This window comes from Monopterus albus, unplaced genomic scaffold (genome assembly GCF_001952655.1).
Source record: "Monopterus albus unplaced genomic scaffold, M_albus_1.0 scaffold372.1, whole genome shotgun sequence".
In the NCBI taxonomy this organism is placed as follows: Eukaryota; Metazoa; Chordata; class Actinopteri; order Synbranchiformes; family Synbranchidae; genus Monopterus; species Monopterus albus.
The window spans coordinates 418,381-430,498 of record NW_018128252.1 but is presented as its reverse complement, the minus strand read 5'-3'; the positions used below and the strand labels follow the sequence as shown (position 1 = coordinate 430,498).

Genomic DNA, 12,118 nt, shown 5'->3' with positions numbered 1-12,118 from the left:
GGGAAACCTATACTTCAGAAAGTATTCAGACCCCATCCGTTTTTTCACACTTTTTGGTGTTGTAGATAAAATTTTAAATGGTTAAAATTTCCATTATTTCCCATCAGTCTACATTCAGTAACCCATAAAGCCAAATTAAGATTGTGTTTTTAGAAAATGTTTGTAATAATCACAATAATCACAAACTGAAATGTCTCATTTACAAAAATATTCACACTCTATGTTGTGACACTGAACCGTGGTCAGGTGCGTCCTGTGTGCCTCTTCAGCTCTTGATACCGGCACTGTGTTTTGTTCTACAGTACCTTTCATCAGTGATTTATGGACACATCACAACAGTCTTTTAAAGGTGAAATCTTTTTCCTCTCTTTCTCTGCTTCCCTAGGGACAGAGCGAGGAGGACAATGGGAGTCGGTGGGGGTTCCCCCCAAGCCCTGCTGTGGCTCAGCCTGTTCGTCTTGATCTCTCAGGCATTGCCCCTCAATCCAGATGACCCCAATGTGTGCAGCCACTGGGAAAGGTCAGTCTCTCCTATTCAGTGTCTTCACCAATATTCAAAGTGAAATAACACTGCTCAAAATGCTGCAGTGAACTAATGGACTCCCTACCACAAATCAAAACTGAAGGTTTGCCAATAACCGAGAGCAAAAGGGAAAACGTTTACTCCTGGGGACATACCATAAATTCAGAACAATGGTTATGTGAGTAGAGGCACTATGTCATTCCTGATGAGAGCAACACGGAGCGGACTGTAGGTGCTGTGGTCAATAATCTCTCAGTGTAATTGTGGAAATTAATATTACCTCTAACTGTGGCAGTTCCAGGTGTGGATTGTTACAGGAAATAAAATCGGCACTGAACAACAGAAGTATACAAGTCATTTAGGATTCTTGAAAATCCTGAAAGTTGGTACTTTTTAGAAAAGTAAATTAAAGCTTTTAAAGTTGTCTGAAAGAATCAGTGACCTTGAAACATTTTTCATTTTTAAAAATAAATAGCACTACAAGGACACCCTGAGCACTCTGTCCTGGGATCGATACTACACATCCTGATGACCTGTTTTTAAAAGCAAACATTACTGACCATATTGCATCATGGGAAAAATAAGTGTTCTCTGTGATGTTTAGCTTTTACATACCACATTGCCATTTTGAGTTTTCTGTTTTCACCAAAACCGTAGGAGTTTTTGGAAAAAGTGTTTGATTTGATGTTGGATTGCTGGAGGCAATGGTATGTTAATTTCATAATGACAAAAATGTTTTCAGGATTAGATCCTGAATTATATATATTTGTACCAACTGTTTCTAGGCCGCATCCTCATTTGTGGTTTTCTGTCCCTGCAGCTATGCAGTGACTGTGCAGGAGTCTTACGCTCATCCATTTGACCAGGTCTACTACACACGCTGCACCGACATCCTCAACTGGTTCAAGTGTACCAGACACAGGTATGGACGCAGAGAGCAGCACGTTTGCAGATAAAGCTGGAGTGTGGACTAGAGTAGCAACTCCGGATCACTGTCACTCTCATTTAATCTCATGATTGTGTTTGATTAACCAGTTAATAAATCACTTCCTAATGTATCATAAGATTATAACTGTTGACAAATAGATTAATAAGCACTTAGACTTGCTTACAGCTACATTATAAACCAATAATTAAATGTTTTTATCCTGCTGGCGAATTCTCAGGGCTTTCGGCTAAAACAGCTCTTGAGCCCAGTGAGACTCCCTTATTAATTAGAGTAAAAAGTAATTATTATTAGCATGTGTGGACTATTAAATGGATATAAAAGAATTCATGTGATCACATTTTACCCCTTCCTTTCTTTATTTACTGTAGTGACATTTTCAGACTCAAGCCAGTTTGTATGATTCCTCTCATGCAGTCAGTCACTACAGTCTGCTACTGTACCTAATACCACCAGTTCACCTCTGTCATTTTGATGAGTGGCTGTTGGTATATCAGCTTTAATAACCACATTAAGGTTTATAACCACCTGTTTTCCTCCAGTTCCTGCACCCAAGAACTGAGTTATTTATCTTAAATGAAAATGTCAGAATGCATCTCCGTCCTTGAATGAGTCAGAGAAACTCCCTTAAACGTTTACTGTAAATGTGGCTTGTGTTTTTTTAAGTGTAGTTATGCAAACACATTTAAAGTTCAGTATGTTATTGCTCTCTTTCTCTGTGTTTTGTCATGTGTATAGGATCAGCTACAAGACAGCCTACAGGAGAGGTGTGAGGACCATGTACAGGCGACGCTCTCAGTGCTGCCCAGGGTTCTATGAAAGTGGAGACCTGTGTGTTCGTAAGTTGTGCTGATGCCTATGCGCTTTTTCAGTTTGGACCAATTCAGACATTTATATAAATATGCAAAATTTATACAAAATCTTGTTGTATTACCTGTAAGGAATCATACCAGAGAAGCTGAAGACTATATTTGTAACGGTCACAATTGTAATGGTTCTTTGCCTACACAGAATCAGTTACATCAGTTATAATTAATCAGTTATTATTACATGTTTACCGTGGTTACTTGCTAACAAACTGACACATATCATCAAATCCTGGTCATTCCATTTAAATACTAAGTAGTTTTCTTTTTTTATCTTGATTTGTTGTATTACAAAATACTAATTATATCTAATAATTATTTATGCATACATAATTTCTTAAGCACATAATGAAGTATGAGTAATAATGCTTTATTTAATGCAGCACAGTCAGCTGGGCTTGGCCAAAGCTCATAAGGTGTTATTTGATAATATAAAGACATGGCTGAAAAACATCTCTATATGAAAAAGATTTTGCGTTTAGCAAACCAAATATAACTGAGTTGGAGGACTGGCACAGCACAGGGCTGTCCCAGTCAGGAGGGCTCCACAGGGCCAAGATTAGTTACTTTTATTCTGTGACTGTGTTTCTGACTGTGGACTCTCTTATTACCAATAAGGTTATTATGATTTACTGAGTGAGTACCTTTGTAGATGACATTGCAGTATCTGGAAGGACTGGCTTATGATGTACAGCGGAGTGAAAGTTTGGATGAATGTCTGACCGTCCATGCCTCTTGAATGGTTAAGGGATGAACTAGAACAGATAGTGCAGAAGAGACTGTTGTGTTAGAGGATCTGTCAGTTAGTACATGACTGCAGTAAACATTCTTGACAGTGTACATAGTTAATAAAGGCAGAAAGCAGCTCTGAGCCCTGTGGGTTTGGGTGAAGTTAAGAGTTCACTGCGATTCCATAACAGGTGAAAATTGTCAATAAAGTTAAACTTCCAATGTGCTGAGCCACACTCTGGTTTCAGCCAGGAGTGTGGTGGCAGCAGATGGGGAAAATCTGCAGTCCAGACCTAAGGACTGTATTGGACCAGAAATCAGATTTTGTTTCCCAGTGTTCTATAAGGCAGAAAGAACCTGAGTGTCTGGATGGCTGTGCCAAATTTGAAGAAAATTCCCTCGAGTTGTTCTCGACATATCATGTCCACAAGAATTGTATGGATGTAGGTATGTACTGTATGTACAGACAAACAGACAACCCGAAAACGGCTCACTGCTGCGAAGAAGACTGTGCCTTTAGAGAGATACAGACCAACGACACGAAGAGCGACATGACACAAGCTCTGATCATGCCCAGCCAATCAGAAGTTAGCAGAGGGTGTGTGTGTGTGTGTTCCCGGCTAAAAATGTATTTACTGTAAGTTTGTTCAACTCACTTCTGCTTGTGAATATAATGATTCCTTCATTACAGAACAATGACTGAAAAGGTCAAAATCCTGAGTAATATTTACTGAAATTGTCTAAGAAAAAACTAATCTCAGTATAACGTATATAACAAGTATTGTATGACCATTTTGTTTTACATAATAACCAAGTTAAATACTTGAGGTTTTTTGGAAATTGTTTTTTAAAGTAATATAAAAATGGATAAAAATGTTACAAAGTTGTCAGTGTCCAATTTTACAGTAATTCTATAAAAAGACCACAATAATAGTTCACATTTTGATGCAGGAAATCTAGATTTCTTTCCATAATAGTGCTTTTTTCTTAAACAAGTGAAGGTGCTGTTATAATGCTGCCGGATGCACATTGATCAAATGGCAGTAAACGTATCCAGCATAGCCAACATATATAACATTGTTTCCTATCAGACAGTACTTTCTCCAGAATACAGTTGGATATGAAATATACACAAGGGAACGTGTGCTTTGCATAGTGTCTCTGCAACAAACAAAATCATTTTCCTGTCATGTGCATTGTTATTTCCAAACTTTTTCCACTTGATACACATATCCAGGCTTGTTAAAATTGCAGTGTATCTTATGGAACAATGATTCTGTCTCAGTCGTTATCTTTTCACTTGCGCTAGGCTGTTATCTATATCTGCTGTAAGAGCTGTCAAAGTTAAATCAATCTGGCTCTGTTACAAAGTGGATCTGTTTCTACTTACAGAGAGCTTTGAAATCAGCGTAAACAGAAGGAGAAGAGCAGAAAGGCGGCTTAAACAAGCTACAAGCACAAAATGTTTGTTAATATAGAGTCAGATATCCCTACTCTGATTTTCTTGTGTAATCCAGTGATTCACTGGGCAAGCCAAGCTGAGACTCTCATAATTATATTGTTCTTTTAAAGAAAAGGTCTTATTTCTCATTTTTCACACTTACCTTATCAACAGATGAATGTAACTTGTGTTTGACTTTACTGGTGCATGGGTTGGATCTTTTGTTAAAAAAGCTCGGCCATTGAGATGAAACACCAGTATTTATCTACAGTTATTTTTGTTTGAAGCTCTTAGTAATTCCCAGTCACAGAAAAACACAATCCTTACATCAAGTAAAACCTCAGATAGTGATGTTCACTCAAGACAGAAATGACGCATACATATAAATCATGTTCTTTATTATGTTAGAGAAGCACAAACAGTGCACAGTCGGGCTTCTCTTATATACTGTATCTGTTCATCTCATCACCCCTAACAACGGTGTCCAAGTCTTGAACACGCCAACTCACAGGCTGACATGGCTGACATGCTTAGGCCTTTAAGTGAACTTCTGCACATTGATCAATGCTTACTCGTACACAGAAGAAGGAGCCTTTTAGAGAAGCAGAGGTTTCTTTTCAGGATGCCAGTACAATATGTGATTCACTTACTTAAATTTGTTTTTTTTTCCATCTTCACTGGACATTAATGTTTTGGTTCTCATGGTAAAAATTCCCTCATATTTTGAGAGGACACTTAAGCTTTGTTGTCCTTTTTATTTTGCCTTTAGCCAGCTAGAATATGTGTGTACGTATACATTGGCTGTTTAGGGATGTGTCTGAACATGTGAAAATAAATCCATATACAGTCAAGCCCCTGGAGTGAGCTAGACTGTCAGTTGGATTTCATATTACAAGAGTGGAGTAGTGTTTGGAGATGATCAGACAAACTGGATATGTTTTCTAAATGTTATTTAGAAGAACATTTTTATAGCAGTTAGTATACCTTCTTGTCTGTCCTTCTACCTGCAAGAGAGAACATGCAGATAAATGGGACAGGATCTAAATGCAGACAGAACAGGTCCAATATAGAAAACTAGGCTTCAATGATAACAGCTGGAGAACAGATAAACAAAGCAACAAGAGGACTGTGGTAAAGTGGCTGACTGTGAAAGCTGCACAGCTGTAACAATGAGACAACTAAACCAAGAAGAGACTTGAGTTCATATACAAACAGGCACACGCATAAAACTAGGACCAGGAAACAGACCAGAAGTGTGGAGAACGAATGTCTAAAGCATAAATCAGTCCAGCCGTGGGCATTGGAAAGCAGGGTCTGAGTCTGAAGGATACACAGATCACAACTCAGGTGAGACAGGGAAACAAACAAGACAACGTTCATCTATGATTTTCTGCAGTGAGAGAACGCTGGGAGCTGCCTGAACATCCAACATCAGCAGCCACACCTGTCAGAGCCAATGTGAATATCTGTAAGAGAAAAAGAATTTGTTCCTGCTCAGTATTTATCTCATGCTGCTGTACCCTTCTTGATCCAGCAGATGAAATCAGTTATCCGCCCTAGATAGCAAATTCTTTAGGGCAGTGTTTGTTTTGTTTGTTTTTTTGTTTTTTTTGAGAAGAAGTGAATGGGTTTGCCAAGGTGGTGGGGAGGGTAAAGAGGAGCGTGTTGTATGTCTGTATTCAACATCTGCTTGGAAACAACTTTATTAGATTCACCCTGAGGACATAGACAAATACTCCTCCACTCCATTGTGTGGACACACACACACAAACAGTCTCCCGCTCCCATCAGCTGAGTAATTTGGCCGCCAGAAGCTAATTCCTCAATGTTAACTACGTGGAGATACCCGCCTGGTTTGCTAATGTTAACGGGCTCAGACAGGTCTTTTGTTGTGTGATATACACAGCATGAGCTAATTGAAAGGTTTCCTTGTTCGAGAAAGGAGGAGGAGGGGAAGGCTGCTAATTTGGTTAGAGTGCCATCTTCTTTTTGTGTTTCCTGGCTGTATGATGGGTTTGTAGACTGTTTGCCATTTCCTGTTTATCTGTACACTATCGTAGATAAATGTAATAATGAGCAGGATGTATACATTTCTGTTTTTTTGCTTCTTTTGACAGTCACCCTAAATTGAATGCATCTTTTATTGCTACGTGTTGTAGAATCCATTTGTTATTGTTCTTCTCAGCCTGAGGCCATTTTTTAATCTTTTGCTAGTAAGAGTTCACCCTTAGTTGTCCCCATTTTCATTCTCTGTCCAACTCAGTCTGTCCTCATTTTCTTGAATGCTGCTTGGGTCGCCTCGCTGACCACTGAACATGATCAGCTTGGCTGTCTGTGACCTCATCACCAGCAACCTGCTTCAACCTTCGCTCCCTCGCTTTGCTGAAACCTTACTCAATATGTTATAAATTATCGCTGGAATGTGGTTTGTGATCACGTACTAAAACAAACAAAAAAAAAATCTCTGTACACTTTTTCCAGTTAATACAGTTTCTATCCTAAAATAGTCCACCACAGAAATCTTACATAGCATAGACATACTGTATATTGTGTGTGTGCTACTATCTGCATATTTATTTTAGGAAAATATTCACATGCAGACTTACACCTTTAGACCATTTAGAGTGCTTTGAATTTAGTAATAGGTAGTTTTTTTCCTGCCATTTGCAATATTATATATATCAACCAGACAGCAAGTAAAATTTACACATTGTTTTGTTCTTGGTGCTTAGTTCAGCACATTCAGTTTCATGTGAAATGATGCATACTGCATTGACGTGCCAAGTCACAGCTTAAATTTGATCTCAGAGAACTGTATGTGAGATATAGCCTATTTAACACGTAGTGCCCAAAAGTGTATGGGATTAATACTAGATGTTTCTTGAGCAGCTGTGTTGTTTCAGTGTTAGTTCATGGTCAAAAAAAGCTCACACATGTCTCACAGTTGACCGAGGTTTAACAGTAGATTGCGGTGGAGTTGTTTGTCAATATCAGGAGTAATGAGGTGAACATGGAAGTTTATACAAATACCCTCAGCACCTGATTTACTACCACTGCGACAGAGGAAAAGGGGGGGCAGCAGCACTGGACCACCAATCAAAGCTGTCAAATCAATTGAGATACACCTCTTTTTATATCATCAAAAAACCTAAAAACAAACCTACCAGAAAAATGACCACTTGTACACACATCAGCCAGATAATATCTATGAAAACCGGCAGAAATCACCCCTGGGAGAAATATATTTGATTTGAGTTTTTAATTTGGCTCATGTCCCATCTGCAACTAAATATCACAAAATGTCTGAATATTGAACTTAAAATTATCTCCATCTTTTAGCCTGTAACCTATTTGTTGACACTTTGTACATTGCTGTGCGTCACTGAATAATGCATTTGTATCCCGTTACTTTTCTATATACATTTTTAACCTTTGGAATTCAGAAGTGAAAGAGTTGAATAATTTTATGCGAACAAGCATGAGTCTGAATGGGAGATACAGTATGTTAAGACTTCTTTTTTTGTTCAGAACAAGAACAGCTTTATTGTCATTCCCTGTTGTCCTAAGATGTCGTGACCAGCCCTGTTTACATGAGATCAGGCACTGGAGAAAAATGTCAGGTGTGCGCTTAGAGTCAGTCCCACTGCTGTTGATCCTGGTGATACTCATACCACCGCTCTTATTCTTCCTGAAGCAGCAGATTAAGAGATCCAAGGGTGCTGAAGACTGCTTCAGCATGCTGACACAATAGCTGGAATTAGGTGGCAATTATTTAATTTATCTATTAATCTCGTTGTACTTGTTGCTGATATAATCCTCCTTGTAGCTGTTTCTGCTCCAGTCTGCTGGATGAAAGGATTACGTTACTCGCTTAATGATTTATCAGCTCTCGTTCAGGATTACAACAGCATGTGTCTTTGGCTCTCATTAAAATCTGAGCCTGTATGTGCACAAAATTTCATCTTGCTCTCTGAAAATATCCTGGACAGTATAAAGATCTCATCCAGTACAGTAAACTGTGTACTTTTTCAGAACACTTAACAAGGTCAAAGTGTTTTGATTGCAGCATCCATTTCATTGCTGTTTGCTTTACAGTGAAACTTGATGACAAATGACTCCTCTTGTGCAGTGGTTTCCAAACTGATGGTTTGCAACCCCTTCGAGGGCTCACAAAATTATTAACAGTATAAGGCATAAGCAAAAGATCATTAACGACTATTAGCAAAAACAGTTTCTTCCAAAACTCAGGATAGAAATGGCAGTCTGGAGACTGGTCTAAAATTTGACAACACCGAAGGTTTTAAAATCATCTGGAGCAAATCCTAAAGTCAGGCAACCATTAATAAAATGGAATGATAGATCCAATAGTGTTAAAGACCTTTTTAAATAAAACTGATGGGATGTTGTCCAGTGAACAATAGATTGGTTTCAGATGATGGACAACCTCTGAAAGCAGCCTTAATGAAACGGGCTCAAACAGTTGGTTGAAAACAGCTGAGCACACAGGAGCAGCAGAGGAATCTGGAGCAGGTAGACCTTAACTATTTTATCCACAAAGAATAGAACCACTGCTCTAGGAAGTATAGAGATACAGTTACATAGCCGAAAAATGGGAAATGAGGGTAAATGGGCTCTTAAATTTCAGTAGCTGAACACAAGATAAGTAAGTAAATGAACAAATGCTCAGTGGCTACCTAAAGTAGCTGTCCTTTTATATGAATGCCAGCAGTAGAGAGAGACGGGAAACCTTGTCTCATCGGTACTTATACACATGGCATGTGACAAAGGTCCCCAACTAGAATAAAATGGGTGTTGCTACACCCATTGTATATGGTATGCCTCAAAACCAGTGAGCCAGCAAAACCCTCCAGTGAGACCTTAATGAAGCAGGCTAGAGTAACCACAGAGACTTCACATTAATCAACACTCATACTAGTTGTTTTTGAAAAGGTTATATGGTAATTTTAGAAAACATTGACAAGCACACACATACATGTATATGGACTCGCTGAACAAATTCTTTGATACTTACTACGTTGATATCTTTGATATCTTTAATATTGAACAGTGTTTCTAATTCTACAGTGCTTGGTCCAGTCTTATCAGTATCTTTTAAGTCATAGTGTTTTGTTTGTGTGTTTGTTATGTCAAATATCTAATTCTTGTTACCTTCATTACACTTAAACTCATTTGTGAGTGATGCAAGTCCTGCTCACAGTATCTTTCTGTATTACAAGCAGAAGCACTACCTCAGTGTCCCCCCACTAGTAAATCTTTAGTCAGTGAGGGGCTCCAAGTGGCTGCACAGATTTCTGTCTTAATGCATGAAAACAGCTGTAAAATGTTAACACACTGCAGCTATAAATTTTGAAAGGACAGACTCTCTACCCAAGTACCACAAAATCCATAAAACCTAGCTTTACACGGGCTAGTCCTAACTCTTGTTTTTACTTTTCTTCCTGCTCACATGCATCTTTGCAACTGTCAAAACATCATTCACCTTCTTCTTCATTTATGTGATGCTCATTTTTTCCTGTGCACATATTTATGCACATCAAGATGCCTGTTCCTGTTATAGAGGAATCAGTTGCACAAACAGAGCACTAGAGCAGCAGCACATCATATCTCTGTGATGGAGGAGCTGAAGTCTCCGAGCTGTCAGCCTATTTTTTCCCAGCATGATCCCTACCTGATGTATGATGCACTATTCATGCTCTGATACACAAGTGATCTTCACTAAATAAGTTGGAGGGAATGTTAGGTAAAGTTCAGCTGTTCGGTTTTAACACAGCACAGATGATAATAAAGTCGTTTTTTGTTTTGATTTTTATTCCATTAAACGATTTATATATGGCGTTGTTTAGTGTGCTGGGTTAAATTACCATTTTTGTAGTTTCCCTCTTTTTTTGAATTACTATTTCTGAGCTCTGCTACTGTGTGTGTGTGTGTGTGTGTGTGTGTGTGTGTGTGTGTGTGTGTGTGTATACTAATATGTTGTTTCTTTGAGAAAAGAAAAATAAATTGTTGAATATATACTCAATACTTCATAATGATAAAGAACATGTTTTTAGAAATTTGCTAAATTCATTAAAAAGCAAAAACTGAAATGCCTCGTTTACAAAGTGCTCAAAGTGTGGCACTCCAAACTGTGGCCTGGTGCACCTGTTTGTCTTAATTATCCTTGACATGTGTTCAGCACATGATTGGAGTCCACCTGTGGCAAACTGAATTAACTGGACAAAGTATAGGAAGGCATACACCTTTGTACTGTATGTAAGGTCCCATGGTTCATACTATGTTAGGACAACAACAACCAAATAATACAGGGAGTCTAAAGAGCTCATTGTAGACCTCTATGGTAAAGTGTGAATAAAGAGTGCCAAAAAGAAGAGGTCTGAATATTTTCTGAAGCAACTGTACATGATAATTAGTAACCTTTCTGTGCAGATACATAGTTAGTATAATTATATCTTTGGGCTCTTTATGACTTTAATAGATAGCTGTCAATAGAGAGATGACAGAACAAAGTCAAGATTCCCTAGTGGCTTTTGTTTTTGACAAAGTGGCTGTTTCCAATGGCTTCCAGTGAGTGAATTACAGACATCTTTGCCCTGGGTTCTACCTTGCAGGCTACACAATGTATATTCCACCCTAACTAATTGTTTAAGGCTGCTACAGTATAGTATGAAATCAATACACGCAAACACACTACAGGGTTGAAAAAGTATTTGCTCCCCCTCTGCATGTTAGGAATCCTCTAATCTGTAATTTTATCATAATGTATCCATGTCTTAAAGCTACTCTACCTAATTTATTTTCAGCCACTAGGGGGTCTAGTGAGACCATAGACTTGACAAAGCTCCAGTTACTCAGAAATTGAAATCATATTAAGTCAATACAAAATCAGCACCGTGCCAGGTCACTCATGTCAACCAATCAAACACGTTAGCTTTAGATACTAATGTATCAAGAAGGATCAACACCACTTCTGAATCTAATTTGAAAACCCCAAACCAGCGTCAACCCTGGTTTTTGCTCTTTCTTTGTAACACTATCTCTGTGCAAAACAACATGAATTCTTTAGTCTGGTAGGCAATGTTTCGGACTTTTAGCTGATGAAAGGTTCTCCATGGGAGGCTACTCATGGTTTGAAAAATGCTTCTAATGACCTTCGCTAGGTGGCAGGTGGGGATAATTTACAGACCTGATTTGAAAATGCAGCGTAGAGAAGCTGGAATAACAACAGAAGTGCTCGAGACAGCACAGTGTCATGGAGGGGGGTAGGATAATAGAGAGACACTGCTCCATTTTCCGTTGATTTATTAGGCAATGTGTAAAATCTAAGATAATGCACTTTTAACAAGTTGCTATAATTAAACAACACCCAAATCTCAGACAGTAAAACACAATGTTCTTTGTTGTAAATATGTAAGGTAGATATGCCCTTTCATCACTGTAGCCCTTGCCCCTGCGGAGAGTGTGTGTACATCGTGGCTGTTCATGGTTTTGTTTGTGGTTTGACACAGATTAATGTATCAGGAATACAAATTCTGAGCAGCTGTTAATATTTATGACCTAAAACAATCATCCTAACTTGTATATGGTTAAATGCT

The 12,118-nt window shown here is 38.4% G+C and overlaps 1 protein-coding gene across 7 annotated transcripts in view; it reads left to right on the top strand.

The window, feature by feature from the left end:
• LOC109951239 (multiple epidermal growth factor-like domains protein 11) overlaps positions 1 to 12,118 on the top strand; it is a 163,069-nt gene that overhangs the window by 24,792 nt on the left and 126,159 nt on the right. For all 7 annotated transcript variants that reach the window (XM_020585608.1, XM_020585607.1, XM_020585611.1 and 4 more), the window contains exons 3-5: positions 386 to 520; positions 1,344 to 1,445; positions 2,208 to 2,308. In XM_020585608.1, coding sequence (XP_020441264.1) covers positions 405 to 520; positions 1,344 to 1,445; positions 2,208 to 2,308 — 319 coding nt within the window. In that variant the 5' untranslated portion in view covers positions 386 to 404. The remainder of the gene's footprint in view (positions 1 to 385; positions 521 to 1,343; positions 1,446 to 2,207; positions 2,309 to 12,118) is intronic.